The sequence below is a fragment of the Glycine soja genome, chromosome 13 (genome assembly GCF_004193775.1).
Source record: "Glycine soja cultivar W05 chromosome 13, ASM419377v2, whole genome shotgun sequence".
NCBI lineage: Eukaryota > Viridiplantae > Streptophyta > Magnoliopsida > Fabales > Fabaceae > Glycine > Glycine soja.
The window spans coordinates 22806921-22834426 of NC_041014.1; the positions used below are offsets into that span (position 1 = coordinate 22806921).

The following is a 27506-nucleotide window of genomic DNA, read 5'->3' on the forward strand; positions in this document are numbered from 1 at the left end:
CAACCATGGAGGCATTAGATTTAAACAGCACCAACAATACCTCAGTTTAATGCCTTTGACATACATAGTTTGTTGATTCTATTTCTATTATGTAGTTCAGAGAATCAAAAGCCAGGGTTAAACTTTGAATAAGTGGATCTCTACTTCTCTAGTTCACTGTAACTGAACTCTACAATCATAACTACAAATTTATTAATATCGATATCACACAAAATGCGAAGAAACAAGCTGACAAATATGGCGGGAGGGGGTTCACAAATCACAACTAGAAAATAGGGGGCATCAAATTTTGCAAAATTTAATACTGGATACTTGCAAATCGACAGGTATACCATACAGAAAAATTCAAACATTCTGAAATCAGTTAGTCTTTAACATCTGAAACTCCTTCGGCACAAATCTGAAACCTTGCTTCGGCTTCCGCCAAGCAAGGAGAACTTATCACTTTACAGATTCGCTCTTCCCCTCTCCCTTTCCTGAGAGCTAGCCTGTCCTCAAGAAATTAATTAACATCCAGGGTAAGAACGAGCTCAAAGAAGAACCAAACCTAAACATTTCATATTTGCAGTTCATACCTCGTTGTTGTAGCATGAGCCATAATGTTGCCTCCAATAGGCTTGATTTGAGGTCCAGCAAAGACTGCAGAACCATCTACTTGTGAAACTACTTGGTTTGTTATGACAATAGCCACACCAAACTACAATTAGAGAATCAGAAAAACTTATTAACTCCTAAGTCCAAACTGATTATGTATATTTACCAAGAAAAGTCAAACATGTTATGTTCTATAATTCAACATCCTAAGCCAGAATATTGAATTAGATTAACCTAGAAGGTTAGGTGCACCGCCAGCCCAACTAGGAGTTTTACCTCATCTGCTAATTTCTGAAGGCTCCTCAGGAACTTTGCTAGATGCATTTGCCGAGCTGAAAGCTCCCCCCTTCCAGAAAAATCTGTCCTATAGAGGGCAGTAGCACTATCTACTATCATTACAGCAAACCTGTGTATATACAACCAAAATGTAAGCCTAAAATGCATTTTTGCTAGCCAAACAAAGAGTTTCCACAATCAAATATCTCAAGTTAAGGAAAATCTTACAACTCTAGCCTAAGAAAAAAACATGAAGGAATAAAACATTTCAGGTGGTAAGTGATAAAGCAAGATGAGAACAAACAATTATGGTATTATGCACTTGTGCAACATAATGCATATTTAAAAGGCACATTATGTAGAATTTAGCAGATCTTAAAAATATTGAGCAAAGGGAACCGTTGCAAGTCAAACCTAGTTTCCACCATCATTGAAGCTGCTTCAAGCAGAAGCCGTGATTGATGATCAGTATTGTATGCTCTAGCATAAGCAACATTTTCCAATACATCAACACCATTCAATCCAAACCTGCAGCACTAAGAAACATTAATACTGAATGCATTGCACAGATCACACACAGGGTAGCAGCAAAGTTGTATCAACAATCATTCATTTTACCTATCTGCTATCTGTAAGAGTCGCTGAGGCCTAAATGTGCCCTCAGCATCTATGTACATAGCTTTACCCTCCCCACCTCCTTGGTCTAGTGGCAACTACAACATCAACAATCGAAACATTAGGTAAAGGTGTGAGAATTACAGATAGATATGAACCAAAAGTTTAACAAACTCAAATTTTAAAACTGAATGCATCAGAGAAACTGTTATTGAGCATGAACATGTAAGGAAACTAAACTACTTACTTGGCAAGTGACACAGAGAGTGTGACACAACTGAGTCTTCCCAGACCGAAATTCACCATATAATTCAGTTATAGAACCGGTCTCAACTCCACCTGGTAGAAGAACCCATATCAATTCAAGACACTTAAGTAGTGAAACCCGTGATGTTTCAAATTCAAATCCACACATAATAAACATTAAAAAGGTCTTAATTGTTTCTGATTCTGACCCTCCAATATCTTGTCAAGCTCTCTTGATCCCGTGGTTATCTGAATGATTGCATCGCGCTGGGCATGAAGTTCACTAGCGCTGGTGAAACCCATAGGCACCAGCTTAGAAGCTGTCAATAAACAACAGAAAACAAAAACATCACAATTGTAAGAAATTGGCAATAAGATAAACAAAGGTGAAGATGTTTCCGTGTTTGTTTACCTGCTTCAATGATCTTGTCAACTTTAGCTTCACTGATACCTTTGATTTGCAAAAGGTCTTTCCTAGGAGTGTAAGCAACGGATTCAACGGTGCAAATTCCGGCGTCTTTAAGCTTCTTAACGTCCGTGGCGGCTATGCCCGATGCCTGAGATCATAATTAAGCATAAGGGTATCATCAAAAAACACGAAAAGAGGTTTTTTTTTTTTTTCTGCCCTAAAATGATAGTGGGCGTCAATTCGATGGAGAAAAGTGGTATCGAGGAAATTGGATTAAATGGGGAGGGAGAAATGATGAAAAAGAAAGCGTTTTTGAAGAAAAGAAGTGAAGGGTGGGTGTTGAAGATTAAACCTGAAGTTGCTCGACGGGTAAAGGGCCAGGTTGTATCTCTTCGGCTTCGTCTTGTTGTTGGGGCGCTTTTTGGTGGCGTTGCTGCTCCATGGTTGCCGACATTCTGATTCTGACCCCTCAAAGATTCAATATTTAAGATCGAAGAGAGATGAGATGGGTGGAGTGGGGGTGATGAGGATTCAAAAGAATTGGAGGGGCGCCAAAATAACACTTCTCTCGATCCCAAGAAGCTTACACCACAAGCTTAGCAAGAAAACTTTAAACCAAACCAAAAAATAACTTAAACTTCTTTTTATATACTTCAAAAAAACAAGTTAATTAATTTAATTGAAACGCGCACACAAGGGGGCCAATTTTGTCTTCAAATGGCCCAATACATAGATAAGTGGCCTTCTTTTCGAAGCTGCTATTATCACCTCTTTTCCTTACTAAGTTGACCCTCTAAAAAAATTTGAACGCTGAAATTACACTTCCACTCTCCCTAAACCCTTCTTCTTCTTCTTCTTCTTCTTCTTCTTCTTGGTAGGCAATTATTGTTTTCTTAAAAATTAAAATCTAAAAAGTTCAAAGTAATAAATATTTGAAAGAAACAAAATTGAATTTAACTACGTTTGTAGAAATTAAAAACATTATTAATTCTTTTTTTAATTACCTGAACTTGGCGCATCTTTTTGCTTGTTTTTAAATGTTTCATAGATCTTTATCGAAAATCAGTCAAGAATTAATAATTTTTTAGATTGTTCTATGAGAAAATGATACTCATTTTTATTACTTTATTATCTATTTGATATGATAATTTATATATTTGTATGAATTTGATTTATTTAAAATAAGAAAGTAAGATGTATTCAATTTTAATTTAAAGTCGATTAAATTTACAAAATATTTTAATGTAACAATGAGCATATATATTCTTATTTCCTTACTTTATATATTTTCTCCCTTTCAAAAATCAAAAATCAATCAGAGGTAGCTCATTAGGTAGTTGGATAGCAAGTCTATACATGCTTATAAAGTCTTTATAGAGTTAGTGAATCAAGTTGGTCATATCAAGTTATCATTTTTTTAAGAGTCAGTTTATTAATCCATCAATCTCATAATTAGTAATTTTGGTGGGTCGATAAAGATTGATTTATAAGATCAAATTTCTTGTTTTAATTTAATTTCTTAATTTCAAAACCTTTATTTTTCTCATTACAAACTTAATTCCTATTATTTCTAATCTCTAATATATTTCCATTCACAACCCTGACGTTACAGCCCACTTACTTTTCTAAATTATATATTTTCTTATTTATTTTAATTACTTTCATTATTTAAATAAATTAATCTGCTAACTCACCAACCTACTATAAAAAATCGTGAATAATATTCAACTCCATGTTTATCCTACTTATGATTTACACTCTGTTTGGTGAGCAAGAGCAAGAAATAGGCTTAAGAGGAATGGAGTAAGAGGGAAGAGAGATGTGAGTAAAGTTCATTTATTTGGTGCAGTGAAAAAGAGTGAATAATTTTGAAATGAAGTATGGAGCCTGCATGATACAAGTTATTTGCGCATTAAAAAAAAATCGTAACGTGCATGTAACACTGTTGATTTGATACTTTATTTACCTCATACCGATCAAGTTGCTGACAGAACACATAAAAAACCAAATACTTAACAAAAAGCAAAAAGCATTAGTAAAGTAATAAATGCAGGTTGTTACCATATATATATATATATATATATATATCGTCAACACTTAACAGCACATTAGATGAAAAAGATTGACTCAATTAAACTAGTAGTTTTGTAATGGCAAGAGCATTACTACAAAGTTCAGAGAAGTAACGATTCCTCTCAGTAAGAGGAGATGTGGAATCACTGTCCCCACTTTGCATGTCCTTGAAGCCATCCTCACATGTCTCAGCATCAGACATAGCAGCAGAAACCAACGTATCCACTTGGTCACAATCTCCATTAGCAAGTGCTTCTTTTGAGTCCTTCAAGTTCTCTATGGCTTCTGAGTATTCCTCTGCATAGTCACTTAAGCAACGCGACGCGTAAATGTTGTTGTTGGAGCCATTGGCAGCAGAAGAATTAGACTGCAGCTCGTGAACATAGGACAAAGTGTCTGCAGCATATGTTGTGCTCAGATTCAGTGCAATCTCAGCAAGCACTTTTAGATCTGATGTCTTTGCTAGCAGGGACTGATCTCAAGGTAGAAATGCATACTTGGAAATGGAAGGTGTGCTTGCAGGTGACCAAATCCTCTCCTTCTTCTGTGTTCAGTGGCCTTGCACATTGACCCAACAAAACAAAGCAATTCATCAGCAAGATTGGCATAACCAACCATTGGTTAAGAGCTTTCCTTGATGCCATCTCTGACTCTGATTTTAGGGGCTGTGCTAGTGTCATATATAATGTTGTAATCAAATTAGTTGATATATATTAAGATGATATGACATGGTTGACAGATAACTATGTTCTCCTGGAATATCCGGGTTAAAAAAACCAATTGATACACAGACAAATTCAAAACTTAAATAAATGTCTATCAGCTACTACTGAGCAATTTAAATTAATAAACAGTGTAGATGCCAGATATGATTGCAAATAGAATAACACTTTTTTTTTTTTGGCAAGTGATTTTTGAATTATTTGGCTACCTTTCTTTCTGTTTGTCGGAACGGGCGTATGTTGTATAGATCATGACAACTCTTTGTATCTTATGTTTCAAAAGAGCATACACTTGTTCATGACAACTACCTAAAATTTGATTCAACATGGAGAGTTTTTTTATTTATTTATTAAAGTAATTATAAAAATATAATCTTGTAGTCATTTTTTTGAAAGATTTATTTTAGAATGGTTATTAAACTTTCCTAAGATGACAGGGTGTTTTCACAGCGAAAGGTATAGGACTAGTTCAGTAGTTGTCGCTAATTTATCATAGGTTTTTGCCCTGTTCATGAGGTACCTCAATCGGACTATAATCTCTTTAATACTATTTTTCTCCAATTCTAGCGTGGGCTACTTTGTAAAATGAGCAATATAATAAATTAATAAGATAATAATTTTTAAAAAGACCCTTATACATTGCATTCTAAATATTAGCATCGCGTTCACGAATTGCAACAAAAATTATCGGGTTATTGCCGCTATTTTGTTTTTGCAAGATATAGTTTTCTGGGATCTTCATCATACCAACCATATCAAAAAGACATTTGAACAAAGGAACTCCAAACCATCTTTTTTATATGCTTTGTAAGGCAATGAAGGGGTGGATTTCTCTTAACCATGCATGCGTGCTATATTCTTTTTATGTTTTTAAATTTTAATGTTAACTAAGTGGCTGGATAAACTATAATTGAATATTAGAAACCAATTATATATATATATATATATATATATATGAATTTTTATTTTATATAACTAAAATTTATAGTATATAAATACTTTTAAGTATAAAAATTATGTAATAATTAAAATTTGTAATACATAAATAATTTTGAACATATAAATTATACTTTAGATGTGTGATAAAGAATTTATATTGAGATTCAAGGTTATTTTGAATATTGATCATCTCTAATAAAAAATATAAAAATAAAAAAAAACTAAAAGAAGATAAATAAAAAGAGATAAGAAGTTAAGCAAGATTTTTAAAAACGCTTACTTAAAGAATTTTATTTGAAGATATTCTTATTAAATAACAAATTTAAAAGATATTATTGCACAAATTCAAGACTTAAGTCTCATAAGTATATTAATTTTTAAAATAATTATTTTAAAGTAAAATAAACGATGTGATAATGTAGATTAAATAACACTATAAAACTATTTTACACTTTTATTTTAGTCTATTATATATAATGAAAACATATGTTAAACTAGTATTTTGATCATCTAATTCATTATTTAGATTCAATTTGATCATTTAATTTTTATTTTTCACCAGAAGTGATTTTAAACCGTTATAAAATATATATTTTAAAAAAAGTAAATTGATTTTAAAAAATAAAAGATGAAATTGAACCTAAATAATAAATTAGAATACTAGAATATTAATTTAACAAGAATATATATAAAAAAAATTGTGTCCATAATTTGTTTTCTTAATAGTGGAGGCCAATCCCATGAACTAGGGTTTATAGGATTCACAATTTTAGGCATTCCTGAGAATGGATAGGGTTCTCCCTGGCGAGCTCATAGTAGAAATCCTATGACGGCTTCCAGTCTCTCATCTTTGATCCTTCTTTGGTGAAACTGCACCTTGAAAGATCTCGCAGAGACACCCCAATCTTATTCACGGCCTTAAAGCCCAACTACTTAAACTTGTTTGAGGAGGACACACAATGTTCCCTACTCTGCTGCTCCATGGAACGTTGTCTCAATGACGCATCATCCGCCGTTAATGACGGATTGTTCTGTTTCAGTGCTATGATTCAAGAAAACTCTATGACTCGTGAATCCTGGGTCCAGAAGATCGCCATGCTTACGGATAGCCACACTGAATTTTGCCAAAGTGAATATTGACTTTGTCACTTTGGCTGCGATGATTCAAGTAATACTTACAAGGTGGTGGCAGCAGTTGTCAACAGAAGATTAAATAAAACTGAATTGAGAGTTCATTGCTTAGGCGATTTTCTCCATTTACTTGAAGATAAGGGAGAGTTTGAGTCACACTCTTAACTCAACAGCAAAACTTTACCACAACACCCAAAATTGGAGTTTTGAGGGGGTGTCTGTGTCTTTCTCACCGTCACAAGGAAACTCATTTCGAAACCCATTTCCTTGGCAAATGAAGGAGTTCGGAGTTTACAAGTCTTGGACTCCGTTGACAAAGATTAGTTATAAGCATCTTTAAATTTCGCTTAGAATCTATGCAGACGGTGAGGTTCTTTTCGTGGCAAAGAAATTGAAGTTCGAATTTGTTCTGGGTTGTCGGAGAGACAGCATAGCAGGGGATACTCTAATTTCTCGCAAAATAGTTGCGGTGAATTCTACTAATTATGTTCAAAGCTTGGTTTTGCCGTATCCTATTTGATACTCTGTAACTGTTGGCTTTTTGGTTTGGTTCAATGTCAAACATTTTGCTTTTAGAAAAAAATTGCAGGGCAATCATACATTATCTTTTCTTACAAAATCAAGAAAAAAGAACACAAAAAACAAAATCAGCTGTGACATTTGTTTTGAGAAAAGATGAAAATAACTTTACCTGTGTCCCTCTCCCTTTGCCAATTTTGTTTCTTTATATTTAGGTTCTTGTTTTCCGTTCGGGGTTTGAATTCACTTTGTTATGCAACAATGCTAGTTAAGAAAATTGTAAATCTCTTGAAGGGCTAATTGAAAATCAAAATTGAGACTCAGTTAAGAACCAAAGAAATATTTGCTTATAGAGCCAGAGGTTTATCTGTTTGAACTTTGAAGCCGCACACTAATGAAGAGTGCAACATGTTCCTGTCATCCTGTGTTTGCGTGTGGGTGAATGTCAATTTTGAGCTGTATGCCATCGCAGTCAAAATATGCATAAAGCAATGCTGATTTTTTCTATTTTGATTTTGTATATGACATCCTGTCATTCATGTGTTTGCTTGTGGGTGAATTTAGTTTTTTTTTTCTGTTTATTTTTTCCTGAATTTGATCGTATACTAATAGTGAAATTGTACAGAAAGGACTACATTGAAACTCTTTTAAAAATAATGGAACCTGATTCAACTTTTAATTAATAGTTCTAAAAAATTGAACAAAATACATAGTGAGATAAAAAAACACAATAAACCTTTTTTAAAGTCATATTTAGGTTAAAGTGTTATAGTTAGGTTTATTGTTAGGTTAACAGTTTAAGGGGAGATGTGGCTGCAATTTGCTGCGGGGAGCAGGGGTTTCGGGGTGGGTGGTTTCTCTGCAGCAATTTGATTGAATATATATATATATATATATTGAAAAGAAAAAGGTGAAAGTCAATAATAATAATAATAAGGTTAAAGAAAATTAAATAAAAGACTTAATTGCACTTGGATTCTACTGCTATAGTCATTTGGCAATTTAGTTCTTCTGTTTTTTTTTTTTTTTTTAGTATTTGATTGTAAACTATTTTAATTGTACGATTTTGATTCATCTGTTTGCTAAATTTACAATCAAATAAAATTCTATTGACATCTCAGAGTTCACTACAGACTTTTTCAGCAAAAACTGATAATAGCAGGTATAATAATTCTTCTATTTAGTGACACAATTCTATGCAAGTATATTCCACCCTACTGTAGGTAGTTAGTGCAAGATTACAATTCAAGATTAAACATTTTTAAAAATTCACGTCAAAAGAAAGAAAGGTAGAAAAATACAATTCATCAAAGTGAGCAACACCATCAAGTTATTTCAGTGTGCCTAACAAACATGTAGCAGCAGCTCAAGGCTGAAGCAAAAACTCAAGTGGTAAATTTGAAGCAAAGGTGTTTAATTGTACAAGCCTTGTGTAGAGGGCACGCCTGTGTTCTGGATCAATGTGCCTTTCATGAAAGAGCCCACAGTGAACTGGGTAGCCTCATCCTTGTTAATGACTCGGTAACCAGGCCACTTGATCCTAGCATTGGTGCTGGCACCAGGTCCTGTGTTGGCATACTCAGCATAGTACAATGTCTTGAGAGCAAAGTTTCCCGCCCAAGCCGTCCAGCCATCTGGGTGAATGAAGTCGCCTATTTCCGATTCCATAACAACGGTTCTCGAGAACTCCTTCCATGGCCTCCCAAGGTAGCTCCTGATCGTGTCCTTCACTGGAACCAGTGAGTCATCAGATTTGATTGTGCACTTCTGCAGCACAATTCCTGTGGCTTGTTGCTTGTCCACCCTCCCTTGAGTAGTCACCATGTTCTGCTGGTTGTCCAGTGGCTTCCTAACTACCATGATGCAGTTCTGGAACATCCAGTTCTGGAACACCACAGCTGCGCCAAATATGAAGTCAATCGTGCCTGCAATGATGCAGCTCCTGTAGAATTGTCTGTGGGCTTGGGTGTATAGAGTGTCTTGGTATCCCTCAAACCGACAGTTAGCAAACACCGCACGATCTGCCTGCACTCTTGCAGCCACTGCTTGGTGCCCATCAGGGCCTGCGGTGTTTCTGAATCCCATTGCTAGGCCTATGAATCCATCTCCCTCTACCACTGCACGTGCATAGCAACAGAATCAAAACAATATGTCACTCATCTATGATACATCAGATTAATTCTTGAAATTACAAGAACTTGTAATGCTATGGACTAATATGATGGTGCACTACATTATAAATGTATTAGTAGTAGTATGGAAAAGTCAGCCTCTTAAATGGATCTGTCTATAATCTTTTTTTGAAGGGTTCCATTAAGGTCAGTGTGTATGGAAAAAGTTGAAAGAGATCAGCTCCTTTTATTGATTTCAATATCTCGAGAGATTAGTCTATAACTACAACTTTTGGTTGAGGATACTCAGGTTCACCAAAAAAAAAAAAGTAATGCATTTGTGCTTTTTATGAAGGGAGTTTAGTTTTAGACATACCAAAACTTGCAGTTAGGAATGCCCTAACACCGTCCCTGTAGTTTTTGCTGCCAGTGATGATGCTCTTTTGGGATCCATCACCATACATGGTTATATTTTGCATTTTCTTTGTTACTGTCACTGTCTCATCGTATACTCCTTCTTTAACAAAAATCACATACCTGCATGTTCACAACACCAAGAATATTATAGCTCACATGATATCAAACATAAACAGCATATACAAAAATGCCACTTAGAATAAGATGGGAGTCTCTCTCATCATGAGATGGTTGGAATTCTCTCTCCCACATTCTACGTGCTAATGTGAATAAAGGAAATAATGCATAGACATCTAAGTGTTATTCAACACCAAGAACAACACAGAGATAGAAGAAAGAAGTGTAGATATGGCATGTGATATGACGTAATAAGAAAAGAGAGATAAAGAGAAATGAACAATATTAATTAGGTGTATACACTATGCAATTGTCCATATATCATTACTCTATGAATAATTAAGCTAGAATCTAGAGAGTGAGAGGAGCTTACCGTCCTTCATATTTTTGCGGGACGGCATTTAAACATTCAGAGATGGTTTTGAAATCTCCGCTGCCATCTTTAGCCACAGTGACATTAGGTGTAGGTTTGTTATCCATAGCCTTCAATACTCTTCAGTCCTCATGGTTCATCCAGGAAGGAAGGCCATCAGTTTTGTCTAGAGAAGCAACTGGGGAGTTGGAATTGTGAGATAGCAAAGAACGGTCGTGTGCTAGTGTTTGGATTGTAGAAAGAGTCGAAGCCACCTGAGACAGAATGGCAAGGGAGTTGCTAACGAAATCCTTGGAATGGTTGAAGAGATTCTGAAGCTCGGTCCTTGTGTTTCCCTCAGGAAAGCCATCAACACAGTTCTGTTGGAAGGAGATGACAGCACTGAGCCAGCTGTTGAAATCAGGAGTCCTTTGAGAAAGATTCTTCATCTCAACTTTTCCAAGTTCGGAGATGGAGGATTCTATGTCGTCCTTGGCATCCTCAAAGAGCTTCTTGCAATCTTCAAAGGCACCTTTCTCTTGTTCAGTTTCAAACTTCATGGAGATGGTTTTGTTGAAGGCCTTGCTAACCTCATCCTCAGCAAATTTGACATATGCCTTGAGAAGGTCTTTTGGCTGCGTGAGTTTGGGGTCATCCTCCATGGCCTTGTTAAGAGGGCCTTCACATTTTTCCTTGTAGTCCGTGGAGCTGCACACCAATTTCACCATCTTCTCTGAATGCGCCACCATGTGATCCTTGTTGGGGGTGGTAGATTGTTGTGCACGGCTATGTGACTTGTTATCATTGTTTTTTTTGTTGTTGCCCGCTTCGTCATCATTTCTAACGACAACGAAGTGTAAACAAACCCAACATGATTTTGGCATGCCACACGTTTCAAACTTGTAAATTCACACCAGTAATACTAGGAAGAAGCTATATCTGAAAAGCAGCACTTTTTTTATTTATATCCTTGTTATTTTGATTCACTCTTCCTCTTAAAAAATTGTCGTTTGCTTATCCAATCTAGGATGATGTTTAGTCTTAGAACATCCTAAATTTAGGTGAAAAGGTCCAAATGTGAGCAATACATCTCACTAACTAAGGAATAGTTGTAAATTTGTAATCCACTCTTTTATAATAATAAAAATCTAAAATTACCTGGTATATTTTAACACCAATGGCATAATTGTGCTCTCTTCTTTAAGAAAAACAAATGTATGCGTTTTAGAAATTTTGAACAAATGTATGGTTTAATTGTTAATGTTGGAGTAAATACTTGTTCTAACAATCACTCAATTTTCTTGATTTTGGTTGCTGGCAATTGGCATAGTGGCCGAGAATCCACACCCGGTAGCGTAGTTAAAATTCCCAGTTTATATTTATATAAGACATTTATGATAAAAATATTAAACTTAGATAAGAATATACAAATATTTAAAGGAAAATGCTAAATAGCTAGAAACTATTTAGCAATTAGCAGTAAGTTGGATGAACAATACTTGACATCATTTGGAAATATCTTATATATTTTGTGCCGAAAACAATCTCAGATTCAAAGTGACTAATCTTCCAGATATAAAAATCAAACTTAGTTATCTACCAATTGGATGTTGTTTGATCCTCTCTTATTGTTTGATTCGTCAAAACAACTGATTGGTTCAGCATATTTCTTAACATCTTTTCAACTTTTCACTGCACTTAGCTACCTTAATCATATTTAAATTAGCCACTCACCTTTTTATTTTACAATAGCAAAGGCCAAGTGGCTAATTTTACAACAAGCTAGCTCACCTATTTAATCTCTCTCACACTTATAATTAAATCCCATCATCATAAGGGAATGAAGTAGACCCAAGCCAAGCATCACCAATAATAAACTCCGAAACTGTGAAGTTGTAGGCACTGTCATAATCCATTACATGGAACCCAGCCCAATTGACTCGGTTATCAGTCCCTGAACCAGGCCCATAATTAGCATACTCTCCGTAATACAAAGTGTCCAAGCCTTGATCACCAGACCACTCTTTCCACCCCATTGGGTCAATAAATTGATCAATGTAGGACTCAAGGAAAACAGTACGAGAATAGACCCTCCATGGCCTTCCAAGGTAGCTCTTGACACTACCAGAATTGGAGTACAAATCTGTGGTGGCTAGAATTGAACAGTTTTGGATTGAAATGCCAGTGTCCTCATCAGGGGAATCTCTGGACTGTGCAGTGATGACAGTGAATTGACCAAGCATTGGCATCCTTGTGATAATGTTGGATGCTTGTAAAACCACTGCTGCATTCCCAAATATGTAATCTATGGTTCCAAAAATTTCACACTCCCTATAGAATTGTCTAAAGGAGTGGACATAGAGAGTGTCTTGGTAACCATACATAGCACACCTGTAGAAAGCAGTGAAGTCTGCATTCACTCTCAAGGCCACTGCTTGATGCTTCTCTGGCCCTGCCTTGTTCTCAAAAGCTATATCACGTGCCAGAAAGCCCTCACCAGAGACCGCTGAAAAAAAAAGAAAAAAGAGACAATGGTCATGATGCAATTGCCATTTTGAGCAAATCAGCAATAACATGAAGAAAAAAAATCATGTTGCTAAGAGTCAATTTGAATAGACTTCTGGTCAGGTGAAAAGAAGATGAAGTAAATTAAATTTCTCTTATTAATTAAAAGACAACTTAAAATGCAATTGCTTAGGTGTTGTTTTCCGATCAGAATTGAAATTTTCACCTAGGTAACTTATATTGGTTTTAATGTAAATCTTTATTATACGGATTATTAAGATAAGACTTCAATTCTGATTGGACAGCTACATTAGAAACACCTAAAATACTGTATCTAAAGTTTTTTCTTAATTATAATAAACCTATGCACCTCAACCATTTTCATAAGCTCTCACTTCTCTACAGGTATCATTAAACTTAACAAAGTTCAACATTCTTGTGATAAAAAATTCTTAAAAGTTTTACAGTTAAAAAAGCTCTCATAAGCTAAAAGCTTATCCAAACTGAAACTATAACAAATTAGTCAGTGCCACCAACACAAAGCAAAGACATTTGGCATATTCAGTACACAAATCAAAGTGATCAATTCATAAAGTTATAAGATAAGGCATGTCAGTTACATTAATAATTCCATCCATAAAGGGTTTACCTAGAGTTGCAGATCTGAAAGTGGTCCAGCCATCAATGACACTTCTGTTGCCAGTAATAAATGTGACATCCTTTCCATCGCCAAGCAGAACAATATTGGTCTTATAGCTTGGGATTTCAACATTTTCCTCGTACGTCCCTTCTTTGACATAGATTACTGTCCTACCAACACTGTTATTCGGAGCAAAGTTGATAGCCTCAGTGATGGTGCTAAAGTTCCCAGTTCCATCTGCAGCCACAACAAGCTCTCCTCCATCATTGCTTTGCAAGAGACGGCGATTTTTCGTTGACAACCACAACAAACGCCGGTTCTTGTGTCCTTTGGAAGCCTTCCTCTCAGGCTTGGGGAGCATTGAGAGAGAGTCACTGACATCTTTGTAAGAGTTGATCACAGAATTCACTAGAACTGGCTTAAGGGTACCAGAAGCAGAATCTAAGCTCTCTAGACACGTGTCCTTGTTGGTGAGTGCTGCACTGAGGTAGGTTCTTGCATCAACTAGTTTTCTGGAGTCTTGGGAACGGATTCCTGATAGTGATCTTTTTAAGGAAGCTAAGGTGGATTGTTGAAGTTCTCTACAGTCTTGGACTGCTCCTATTTTGTTCTCTATGATGTTATGTCCAGCGTTGTTTAATAGATCAGATAGTTTTGTGGCTTCAGATATTGCTGCTTGGAGGGACTGAAGAAGGGTGTTGATGATGTTTGGATTTATGTTTATTGAGATTGAAAGCTTAGATGAATTGAAGCTGCTAACTTCAGGAAATGGGAAGGTTGCATGCAATGTTGGGGTTGTGGAAGCATTGGAGGACTTCACAGCTATAGAATGTGAGAAGAAGAATGTTAAGAGGAGGAAAATTTTAGGAGATGGAATAGCCATGAAATTATTACTATTACATGAACAATAAGAAGAAAGAGACTGTTAAAATGTGATTTGGAGACGAAGAATTTCAGTATTTGACTAGTGATAAATAAGGCAGTGGGTGAACATGGATTAGAAATTTAGAATAAAAGAAAAAAACAGCACGGGCTTAGAACTTAGATTTTTTGACCCTTTTTGTTAAAGAAGGTCGATAATTGCACTACCTTTTAAACCAGGAAACATGAAAATCAGCTTACGGCCAAAGGGGATGCATGTGGTGCACAAAATTAATATGTGCGGTATTAATTTTCCTATATTTCTGCTTTGGGTGGGCCACCTATTTTGTTTTTACTCGAAGACCAACTTTGTAGTATTATTGGCATTGTCAAGCAAAATGAGAAGCTGAGACTAAGAAATATCAAAAAAGGAAGAATCAGTTCGCTAAGTTTGATGGTTGAGGTTGTTTTTAGAAGATATTGTAATATATGTCGGTGAAAGAGGATGATCTAAGACAGGAAGACATTGCCTACGTTTTGGGTCATTCTGTTTCGGTTTTCTGTGAGTAGCGGTGAAAATAATGAAAGGGTTGGTGCTCAGCAACTACTAATTGAAGGGACCTTAATTTGTACTACGTTGACAGTTCCACTTCAAGCTCAACAGTTTTCAGTGCTTTAATTGCTGAGTTTAGGTTACATCTTCCAATTCCCGGATTAGTCACAAACCAAGGGTGGGTCACACACACTACTAGCTAGTCAAGTACTGTTAGACCATTTGATGGTGATTGGTAAATGGAATGAGTATGGCACCTTCATGATTTATTTCGTGGGGCTTCAACATTCATGGAATGGTTACCTTTATCATATGCAACCACTAGGCCAATGGGTTAATTTCCTCTAAAAGTTAGTTGTATTGCTTCATTTGCTCATCGTGTTCATTAATTGAGTATTAAGATTGAGCAACTTGTTAAAGATACACTAGTGAAGTAAATGTTTGATATTTTGCATGGAAGTAGATTTTTAAAACTGTTTGTAAAATGAATTCTCTTAAAATACGTTAGAACTCTGTAGAATTAATTTAGAACTCTTAAAAAAAAAGCAGTATTACCATTTATTTTAAAATAATAATAATAACAAAAATATAATAAACTTTAAATAGGTTTGGCCATTTAAAAATAAATCCATACATTTCTAACATGAAATGTTGCTCAGATAATATCTTTATTGACATGGTTAACAATGTCATTAGATGAGAATTGAGAATTATACAGTTGATTTGGTGGTTAAAGAGATTAAAAAAATATCATATATTCGAATTTCTTCCGTTAATTAATATAAATTAATAAAGTGATAATTAATATTTATCGATAAAAAAATAATATCATTATATCATAGTCTTTCTAATAAAAGCCTTTCTAATAAAAGTGCATGGAATTGTATGATCATTTGAAGAAAACATGCATGTTTGATAAAAAAAACTTTAAATTTTTACTTTATTTTTAGTTTTAATTAAATTTCTGCACACTTATATTGTAATTCCGCTATTTAAGTAGGCATGTAGATTGCAGTAAAAAAAATAAATAATAGGCATGTAGACATTTTGTATAATTTTTTCTCTGTATGATAGTGACGACTCGAAAGTTAGAACCTATTACTCATGCCTACTCTTAAAAAATAAATAAAAATAAAAATCTCCCCAGCCCCAGGCATGTAGACGTATGTGCATGGAAGTAAGTAAATAAAATCATTGCTTCAAAAAATAAAAAGTAAATAAAATCATAATCATAAAATATTTGCAACTTGAGCTAGGTATCGCCGAAATCACGAGTCAAGTCAAAATATGCAGATGACTTGGTCCTCAAAGTCTGCAAGCCAAAATCTCGCGTTGACGAAAGTTAACGACACATAATTGATGATTATATCAATTCTTATATTCAATAATTAAGTATTGATAGTAAAGAATTAAGTATAGAGTTACATTTACACATAGAAAGTGGACAGAGAATGGGTGCACAAGGCTCTCGAAGGCACGGAATGGCCCAAACACAGAGGAAGAGATACAGTTAAGAGAGTGTAAAAATCAAGCCCAAGTCAATAGCGTCAATATTGTGACCAACCTAAAATCGCGACCCAAAAATATACATTTGTTTATAGTGAGTCATATTATTGTTTGAATAATTCGAAATCCTAGTATAACTTTCTCATCAATTTTCTTATTAATTTATTAGAAGAAAGAAGTTTTAAATATTGTTTATATGCTTTTAAGATCTAATGCATTCATTTAATATTGTTATAAAATATTAGGATAACTAATAAAAATATTATAATACAATATAATATTACTCAAATTATTAATTGCAAGTTTGTTTTATTTTAATATTTGAAAGTATAATTAAAAATTTATAAAAATAGGTTAATAATATATTTCATTGTGATTTCTCAGTAATTTTTTTAATGATGGATCATTTAACCAATACTCTTAACACACTTGTTAACAGAACTATTTAAAAAAAAAAAACTATTGTTGTTATTTTTTAGAAAATAAACTAACACATTGACATAATTCCGTGCTAGAATCAGGAGCTGGGGACCAGAAATACTATCCAATCTAAATGGATACAACATGTGCAAGAACTCTACTCTCTACAGTGCAGTTTTATATTTATTTTTTTGCTGCAATTTCTACAAATGTAGTTAGTTGGGACTTCATTAATTAGCACTGGCTCGTTGTAAAATAGTATTAGTATTTCTCATGCAGCGATTTGTCACCACACCAAATGAAGTCACCCCCACAAAGAAAAGAAAATTTCGCCAAACCGATGGATTGTTGTTGAAGCTCGTTAATGCTAACCACAAAACACTTAAATGCATAACCCCTGCATAAATCATGCCAGACACGGAAGAGAGTATTTTTTGTTAATGATAAATAACTATATAATTTGTATTAAAAAGAAAATTGACGTTATTATGTCGTCCAGATTTCAAGATGAACTGAATCGAAAATAATTTGGAAGATTATAATTTCCTCTTTGATGCTTAAACCATTTTTTTTTTAATTTTAAAATAAGGATGATAATTGTACCTATAATTTCCTCTTTGGCAGTATTAATTTGTGTTAAACTAAAGTATGAGTCCCGCAGTGTACGTTACTCCAGTTGAAGGCAACCATAGATTCCCCTCAATAAACTGAGCCACTGTGAAGTTACTAGCCTGGTTGGAATCATTGAATGGATGGTACCCTGGCCACTTGACACGGTTAGCAAGTCCAGCACCTGCCCCGGTGTTCATGTACTCACCATAGTACAATGTCTCCAATGCAAAGTTCCCATTCCACTCCAACCACCCTTCTCCCCTTATCACCTCACTCATGTACGATTGCATGAAAACTGTTCGTGAGTAACTCTTCCAGGGTCTCCCCAGGTAACTTTGAGTGCTGCTAACCCAAGGTACAAGGTCAGAATCTGCGGTTATGTTGCAGAATTGGAACGAGAAACCGGTTGGTTCATTTGGGTCTTTTCTACCGTGTGCTGTGATTGTGTTCTTTTGGTTTGGCAACCCTTTCTTGACCCGTAGGAAGCAGTTTTGGAACACTGCAGTGGCGTCACCAAAGATGTAATCAACCGTTCCAGTGATTGTGCATTCTCTGAAGAATTGGCGCATTGTGTGGGTGTAGAGACTGTCTTGGTAACCGAAAATCCCACATCGGAAGAACACTGAGAGGTCAGTGTCTGATCTTAGTGCCACTGCTTGGTGCTTCTCGGGCCCTGCGGTGTTCTGAAAGGATATGTCTCTTGCTATGAATCCTCTGCCACTCACAGCTGCACACACACAAGCAAGTACAAAAAATGAGGATTTGGTTAAACATTTCAGTCAAATGAGATGCTTTTCAGAATTTTAATTCCATGCACCTGCTCATTTATTGTTAATTATATGTTAGTTGCATACGTGGTGGATTATGTTAGTTATGATTAAATATTGAGGCCCTACTTACTGTTGAAAGTTGTCATAAGTCGAAATTATATTTAATCACTTTCTTCAATCTTGTGTGTTCAGAAGGGATTGTTCCTAATCAGAACAACTTTGACCCACTGCATTCATTGTTTTATGCTGATTCATTAGAAGTTAGCTTGCAGACATGGATTATGTTGGTAATGAGCCTGGATTTCCTGGAATACTAATGGAATCTTTCACACTAGCTTGCTGGCCTACCTTGTCTATACTTTTATAGTTTTATTTATTCTGTCATGGATTACTTCCATGATCAAATTTTATAAATACCGTTATCTTGGTTCGTTGAAATAAAATCAGTGATCAACACGGATATAATATTTCGTATTTTGATGATATTATTTTTTGCTGTACCAAAACCTTAATAGAAATTTGAATTTGATAGCTAGGGATTTTGATTTGGACCGTTTGCCGTTCAAAATAACTTATTTAGTCATATTTTCTGCTAGGATTTTGTTAGAAAAACTTTTTTAAAGGTATTCTACAGATATAAAAGTAATGTAAGGGGTCTCTATCGGTATCACATGGCAATTGCTCCTTTTTAATGCCAGCACCTTTCGGCTTTCAAGAACAGTATAAAGCTCATTAATTATTGATATTCCAAGTGAATTTTCAGTTATTTATTATGAAATAATAAAACCAATAACCCCCAACTCAACAGTAATTAGCTATTGTCTGCTAAAATCTATAAACACACATAAAGAAAATTGAAACTCTAAATTCGTGACGGAGAAATTTCGGAATACAAATATTTCATTTTAGTCTTTAAAAAATATAAATATTCATTTTTATTAGACACATTAATTTTTTTTAAAAAAAAACATCATCAATACAATTTTTTTATTTTAAAAAATTAAGGTTAATGACCATGCAATAACGTTAAAAAAACGTATTAGCCTATTACCCTATCTTGTAGGCAATCAACTTTAGGCTTCAAAATAGAAGATTCCATCCAAACCCAATGCACTTTTTTTCAATTTTACAGCATATCTTATGTTTTATTTTTAAAAAAAATGTTAAGAAGGAAAGCAAAGAAAAATTATTTTATTTATTTAGAGTATGTATAACAAAATTAGTTGAAAAAGTCATCTTAAGTTGAAAAGAAACAACGGTAAAATTTTGTTATTATAAACAAGATATTAATGAAATATTTAACGATTATAACGTTAAAAAAGGCACGGTAAAAAGTTCCCATCATCACGCTATTACCCCATCTCGTAGGCAATCAACGTTAGGCTTCGAAATAGAAGATTCTATCGAAACCCAATATAATACAGTTTTTTTTTTTTTTTTCAATTTTACATCATATCCTATGCTCTTTTTTTTTTTTGAATGTTAGTAAAGAAAGAAGGAAAACGAAGACAAAAATAGTAGAGCATATAATAACTTACCGAATGTAGCTGACCGGAATGTGGTCCAACCGTCGACGACACTCCGGTTACCGGAGATAATGGTGGAATCCATCCCCTCTCCAACCATCATAATATTCCACTTCTTCCTCTTGATCTCCACGTTCTCAACATAAACACCCTTCTTTACCAAAATCACAAAACGCTTCATGCTGTAATCCGGTGCCGCAAGCACCGCGTCCATGATCTTAGCATAGTTCCCACTCCCATCTAACGCTACAGTAACATCAGCAGCTGTCATTCCAATTGATTGCAGCAGCTTCTTTTCCTTGGGCTTAACCCACAAAGGAAATTGCCCCTTGCTGCTGGCGTCGTCAAATTGATCCTGTACGGGCACCACCTGCGCAAGAAGCTGCTCCACCAGCGACACCACTTGGCCGATTCCGGCTGAGACCAAACCCTTCACAATGCTATTTGTCCCTTCCAATCCCTCCATGCACGTCTCTGGATGCGCAAGCGCCGCACTTAGCCATGTCCTCAAATCCGAACTCAGATTCCCCGTACTGTTATGCTTCCCTGCCAAACACAATCAAGACTCATTCTCCGTTTATATACTTTACTATGCTAAGATTTTTTATTTTTTTTTATTAATCAAAAAGTTTGTTTGAATATTTAATAAATAAATAAATTTTAATAGTTTTCACCTTTTTGTTTAATGTTACTTGAATTTATTAATTTCTAATTTTTATTCTTTATATGTATTTTTCTATTTTATCTTTAATATATTTAATTAATTTCTTAATTATTTTTTTAAAATAAATTATAATTTTATTATTTTATTTTTTTTCAGTTATTTTAACAGTTAATTTTACCGAATTTTTATAATTTAATAAATTAATTTTTATCTAATTTTGTTTCAAATAATCTTTCTCTTGATTTAAATATAAATAAATTTTAATTATTTTTAGCTTATTTAATACTTCATTCCATCTTTTTTATAAGAAATAAATTTTAGTGAAAAATATACTAAAAAAATTAATATAAACAAAGAGCGGAGATAATTAATGAAGATTCTATTTTGAATGATTTTTTTTTTATTGTTGTTAATTTTATTTATATTTAAGTTGGGACAGTAGATTATTTAAGACGAAAGGGAGGAGTGTTTGTGTAGAATAGGTACCTTTGGGGTTCTGAGAGGCGGAGAGGGCCCAGGAGAGGACGTCGGAGGAGAGGTCGAGCAAGTCAAGGCAGTCGGCGAGGGCGGTGGCGAGGCGGAAGTTGGCGAAGGGAGGGCTGAAGCGTGAGAGGATGGAAGCGACTTGTCGTATAGCAGTTATGACTTCGGTGACTGAGCCGGCGAAGTGGGTGGGGGAAACCTTGAGGCAGGCTGAACCTCCGAAATCGGTGTTGTTAGCAGCCAATGGGGTGCAGAGAGCAAGAAAGAGGAGGAAGGAGAAGCTGAATGCTAGAGGCTGGTTTACTAGTGAAGGAATAGCCATTTGGAAGAAGCAGTGGGGGGCAAATAACGAGTCAGAGAGGTTGGATATTTAAAGGGCGAGGAGAGCTTCGAATTTAGTAGTATTGTTGGTTAGTCTTAGCCAGCCCTGGGAATTAATATGATTTTTTTACAACATTAATATATTATTATGCTGCTAACAAAATTTGGTATTAGTGATAGATAATTCAATTCAGGTTTACTTGATATCGTGAGAGTACTTAATTATGTTAACTAGGGTCTAGTTAAATGTAAAGTAAGTTTTATTGGAATACATAAAGTTTACTTGAACGGTTTTTATTTTTTAAATAAATTAATTTTTAACTGTGGATAGATATTTTTTATGTACTCCAAAATTTGAAAAGTATTGCATCAACACCTCAACCATCCATTGAACACCTACATAGAGAAAAAAGATATATAAGTTTAATATGATTTATTATATGATAGGAAGAAAGGGATAAAATAAATAAGAGATGTTGATGAAATATTTAAAATAGTAAAATATTTATATATTATTATCCTACAAATTTATATGTGAAATGTCATCGATCCCTAAAAAAATTACTCATAAAACTAGTGTGTTCAAAAAGATTTTAAATATCATTATATTAATTTTTAAAAATTAATAAAAGATAAATAAAAATGATAATATAATGACAAGAGGATGAATTATATTTTTTATATAATACTATTTTTTCTCTCTAATTCGTCAACAATTTTTATTATATGATATTCTTTGACTTAATCATTAGATTATCTTCTACAAATATTAACTTATTTTTTAGTATTTCTTCTCAATTGCACTCAACTCAATCCAAAAAAAGCTTAATTACCTCTATCAACACTGTTCAAGTTTGTTTACAAGTGTTTAAAATAGTCATAAAAACAATATTTATCAAAACCATTAAAAAAGGTTCTCTCTCTTTTGACTGAATATAGTCAACCACCTCGTATACATCGTTACCTCCTCCGTAAGTCAAGAAATCTCACCTCCTCCTTAAGTCAAGAAATCTAGGACCCAGAAGAACAAACAAGAGTCTCATCTAAGTCAAGACCTGAATCAACTCATCTTACACTTTTTTTTCCCTTCTATTTTGTTATATAAAGATATTGTAAGAATACAATTTCTCTCACAAGAGAGGCTACGCAACGTAAAAAGAGGGCAGTGTCGTGCAGAACCAAATCCAACACCCCACCCACTGTGACTGCTACTACTACAGCTTCCACAGAATCAATTTGTTGCATTGAAATCGACTCTTGTCTGTTTTTCATTTGAAAAATGCTTTATATGTTATCTTATACCTAGAGGGGGAAAAAATATAATAAGATTTATAATAGGATAAGAAAAGAGAAAGAGAAAAATAAGAAATATTAGTAAAATATTTAAAATAAATAATTATTTATGTATCATTATACTTTTCATTTTCCCTCCCACCACCGTCACCAAAAGAAAAAAAATGTCCACTTCACCATTTGAAACGAAAACCAAAATAAATGTTATCGTTTGCTATGCAAGTGACCCGCGCCTGTCCTTTTCCCTCGTAATTAGACAAACTAGTATGGGACTGCCTCGTGAATTAATGTTGTTTTTCTTTCACTACTACAGGCAGCCATAGGTTTCCGATTACACGGCTTTAATACGTTCAGTAAATAGATGCTGATATGCACTAACCATTAAAGAGTAAAACAATGATATTGGGTCAATTACATTCTTTTTTCGAGAAATGTTACAAAAAGATTAGGTGATCGAGTTGAATTCAGGAGATTATCATATTTAAGACAGATTTTAAGATTTGAAAATACTTACTAATTATTCATCAATAAGATTCTTAATTCTCATATAAATAAATTTTAAGTTTTTATATTTTAAGTTTTTTATAAACAAACTTTTTCATCATATGAACAAATTGTTTCTTAACGACATTTTGAATTTTTTTATCACTTTCATTGTCAATTATTTTTTTAATATTTTTTATTATTAATTATAATATTTAATCCTAAAAAAATATTATTTCCCTTGACATGTATATATTTTAACTAACCTAAAAATTAAATTGTATACATTATTATTAGATGTTTGCGAACTTTATTTTTAAGAATATTTCTATATATCAATAAGATGATCCAATCATTTTAAAACACGTTTTAAGAAAGAATTCGCAAAAAGTTTGTAAAACAAAATTTAAACTCTCCTTATATTTTCTTGTGATCTACATTCAGCATAATTAACGCGTTACTTTTTTCCTAAAAAAAAGAACGTGTTACTTTTATATATTTAGACTTTTTACATATATTTATATGTATTGCATTCTAAATAATTAAACAGATTAGACATAAAATAATACTTAAGATGCAATGTAAAATATTAATTCAACTAAGGAAAAATAGTAATTTTTGTTTATAAATATATAGAGTGTTGATAAATTCGTTTTCAAAAGATTAAAATTTAAATTTTAGTATCTGAAACTGAAAAAAAATACAACAAATTCATTCATCGGCATATGTTATAGTTAATAAAAGACCATGTGTGACATAGAGGGACAAAAATATCACAAAGATGATTGTCACCATGACTCTTGCATAAATTGGACCAAAATATCAAGAAAATTTTCATTTGATCAATTTGTCGGACTCTCAATTTTGTTTTATTTAAGGGTAAAATATAATTTAATTTTCATTTTTTCTTCTTTTTTATCGTTGCAAGCATAACATTACACCAAACACTTAAAAAATAGTGAAACAAGTATAAGTTAGAACAAACATAATAATAAGCATAATTTGTGTGTTGCTCTGAAACTTTTAATGTAATATTAACGTTTATTCAAAATATGATACTCAAACAAAATCACAGAACTATTAAGTTAATTCTTACAAAAAATTGAAATGATTGCAACGATAAAAAAGGAAAAAAGATGAAAATTAAACTATAATTTAGCCTTAAATGAAATGAAATTTGGAGTCTCATAAATTAGTCTAATGGAAACTTACTAACATTTTGGTTCAATGGAAACTTATTAACATTTTGATCCAATATATTTAGCAATCATATTAACAATAATTTTTGTGACATTTTCATCTTTCTGTGTCACGTAGGCTCTTTTATTAATAATAACGTATAAAAATTATCATATTAATAAATTTGTCACACTTTTTTACTTACAAAAATTAAAATTAAAATTTTTATGTTTTAATGATTAATTTATCAACGCTATACTTATTCAAAAATAAAAATAATTATTTATCCTTTAATTAAAGATAAAGGTTCAAATCAATCAGTAAGGATACTCTGGTCCCTTGAAAATAAAAACAATTGGTTCGTCAATATTTCGAATACTGCAACACTTTGACCATTTAATCATTTTTTCTGTTTCTAATCATGATTAGCTAGTTCATAGAAAAGTAAAATGTGAACCGACTTAAGCATTTACAAAAGTTATTAGTAACTTGATTAATTGATTCATGTAAAAAAAGTTAACTCAAATATTAAGGATTAGAGTGTCTAATATTAAATTTTTAATCTCTGGGAATTGTTGCATCACGTACGATTCACTTTGTCGAGGGATTGAAAAGTGTCCCTCCTGTTATTGTTTTCAAGGATCAATTTGGATACTCAATTTTAAATGAAGTAATTTATTGGCTATATGAGTTAGCACAATTTAAATCACCTTGTCATTTTAATTAACTCATAATTAATTAAATCAACCTAGTTCCATATCCTATTTAGAGTCGATGTTAGTTAAATTCAAACATGTGGGTAGATTTCTTTAGGTCTATATATATCAACAACTAATTAAATTCCTATTAAATAAAGGCTATATCAATAAAGGGATGTGAACATGTGTTGAAAAATACATATGGAAAAGTATTATCAACATTTCTCTTGGATAAATAATTATTATTTTTTGCTGATTTCATGGATATATGATACTCATAGTTAAATATTGATGTTTAATTACTTAAAGATATTAGCATCATTACAAAAAAGAAGAATAAAGTCTAAATTTCATCCTTGAAAATTTTAAAGATAAATATATCAATATTAAAAAGTGTAAAATCTCACTCAAAACTTAGAAATCACAAAATGTCAGCTATAATAATTTTTTTAGACACTAATTAAATTTCTAAAGTTAGATAGAAAAAGAAAACTTTAAAATTTGCATCAAGTTATTATTAAAAGAAAAATAGAATGTATAGACGATGTAAACTGTAAAGTTTTTTTTATTATTATGTCAACTATGAATTATCGTATATGGTTCCACCAAAAATAGAATTATTATATATAGTAAAATTATTGATTTTTAATAGGTAATTTACATTCAACTATCTTAAAAAAACGTCAATTAATTTCTAGGATGATTATTATACTGTACGTAAAAGTCATTTTAAACTTTTTTACAAAAGTCATTAAGGTATTTTTAATTGATTAATAATGTAAAAAGTTGACACTGAAAATATATCAAAATTAATTACTTAAAAAACTGCATAATTAGGAGAAAATTTTCAAACACTATATATTCTTTTTATAGTTAATATTTTTGGATGAACTTATATCCCTGATAAAAAAAGCTAGAAATTAATTTTTTCTTTGTGATATTGAGATTTATTTAAAAAATAATATTTCTTAAAAAAGTTTCATATGCAATTTTTATTATAAAATATTAATAAATTAGTCATGTAAAACTGTTTTATTATTATAATAAAGAAAATATTTATTACTAAAAAATTATATGATAAAATAGTATTATTTTTTCTGCTGAACTCATCAGGATGATGGTTGAAGATAATATTTGTTTAAGTGTACAGCAACTCATCACAATTTTATTCTTGTTAAAATACACATCGGTGACTTAAAAAAGAATTATGTATGTAAATGATTATTAGTCTCGAATCCTACATGATATGAGATTTTATGATTATTTGAACAATTTTTTACCATTAATTTTGATTTCATAGTCAAATCTCAATTGTTTGTTGAAAAATGCCTGCCGTCCAAAAAAGAATAACAATAAAAGAGAATGTGTCAATAATCTAAGCTTTTATTGAAAATTTTAAATTTCCCATTCCACTCTAATTTTTATTTTTCAAATCATTAACATGGATGAAGTCAAATGTTGGCGTTCAATGGGGGTGTTACTTTTTACATTATTTGACAATGAAATAATGCTAATAAATCTAGCGATTAATCTGGGGACTAAAACAGGATTGCAGATTATGCAGTCAAATTTTAGCCAAAAAAAAAATATTTAATGAAAATTAATTAAGTCCAAAGAAATAAGAATTTTTACATTAATGTTGGGATTGTCATAAACACCATCGTCAAAACAGTCAACCTCAACAACTTTCGGATAGTATATGACTACATGATGTAAAGGATTCACGTGAGCATATTTAATTAATGCAAGAAATAAGAACTGTAAATTTAAATTATATAATTATACATAGTTAAATTTTTTAGAAATACACATGAGTTTAAATATTTTTTTAGAAGCACGATTTGTATAAATAATAATATGAAATTTGCATAGTTGCATAGTACGTCTAGATTTATAAATGTTATTTCTCACAATAATCAATGAATAATAACCAAATGGAACATTATACATATACGACTTGTGAAGAACATATCAACCAAGAATAATTCTCGTTTTAAAAATGTGAAAAACTTTAAGTATAGATCGTATAATTATACATAAATAATCAAAATTAAAATTTATTTGATGATTGCAAAATCAATTAAAAAGTTATGTTCATTTTTTTTAATCTTAATCATTTAAACACAATCTAATTATCTATATTTATAATTTTTATTTCAATAAGAAATGTTTCAAATTTTGTCTTCCTCTTCCCCACCAAAAATATCGTCACCTGTAAGTTTCTGACGTTATAGATTTGAGAAATATTCAAATAAAAATAACTAAAGTCAAGTGTATGCATAACTTAAGAGTTGTGTAGAATTAGGAAGCGTTATGATAAATCCATTCAATGGAGATTTGATTGTGAGCACAGAAGCACATCCTCACCCCAAGAAAGAATAAAATTAAAACGAAAGGGAAAAGATCCCAAATGTGTCAATCTCAAAAGCAATAAAGCCAAAAGCGAGTTCGTGCTTTAGAGAAGAAGTTGC

General features: G+C 32.6%; 3 protein-coding genes and 2 pseudogenes across 4 annotated transcripts; all 5 read right to left on the reverse strand.

Moving 5' to 3' along the window:
• Positions 1–117: 117 nt before the first annotated feature.
• On the reverse strand, positions 118–2762 carry LOC114381329 (DNA repair protein RAD51 homolog 1). The gene is made up of 9 exons (XM_028340553.1): positions 2493–2762; positions 2144–2288; positions 1941–2051; positions 1733–1824; positions 1489–1583; positions 1285–1398; positions 871–1000; positions 576–697; positions 118–488 (listed from the first exon to the last, which is right to left on the reverse strand). The coding sequence occupies exons 1-9, from the start codon at positions 2592–2594 to the stop codon at positions 365–367; spliced, it is 1035 nt and encodes a 344-aa protein (XP_028196354.1). The 5' UTR covers positions 2595–2762; the 3' UTR covers positions 118–364.
• A 1288-nt stretch (positions 2763–4050) lies between these two features.
• Positions 4051–4939, reverse strand: LOC114381456 (annotated as a pseudogene).
• Positions 4940–8689: 3750 nt separating this feature from the next.
• On the reverse strand, positions 8690–11339 carry LOC114381009 (annotated as a pseudogene).
• A 678-nt stretch (positions 11340–12017) lies between these two features.
• On the reverse strand, positions 12018–14756 carry LOC114382725 (probable pectinesterase/pectinesterase inhibitor 12). 2 transcript variants are annotated; one of them, XM_028342312.1, is made up of 3 exons: positions 13676–14756; positions 12305–13027; positions 12018–12248 (listed from the first exon to the last, which is right to left on the reverse strand). In XM_028342312.1, the coding sequence occupies exons 1-2, from the start codon at positions 14547–14549 to the stop codon at positions 12339–12341; spliced, it is 1563 nt and encodes a 520-aa protein (XP_028198113.1). In that variant the 5' UTR covers positions 14550–14756; the 3' UTR covers positions 12018–12248; positions 12305–12338. The 2 variants fall into 2 exon arrangements, with proteins under 2 accessions (XP_028198113.1, XP_028198112.1); XM_028342311.1 differs by having other exon boundaries at positions 12018–13027; positions 13676–14748.
• A 2301-nt stretch (positions 14757–17057) lies between these two features.
• On the reverse strand, positions 17058–21430 carry LOC114382426 (pectinesterase/pectinesterase inhibitor PPE8B-like). The gene is made up of 4 exons (XM_028341832.1): positions 21065–21430; positions 19927–20460; positions 17610–18345; positions 17058–17403 (listed from the first exon to the last, which is right to left on the reverse strand). The coding sequence occupies exons 1-3, from the start codon at positions 21381–21383 to the stop codon at positions 17648–17650; spliced, it is 1551 nt and encodes a 516-aa protein (XP_028197633.1). The 5' UTR covers positions 21384–21430; the 3' UTR covers positions 17058–17403; positions 17610–17647.
• Between the last annotated feature and the right edge of the window lie 6076 nt (positions 21431–27506).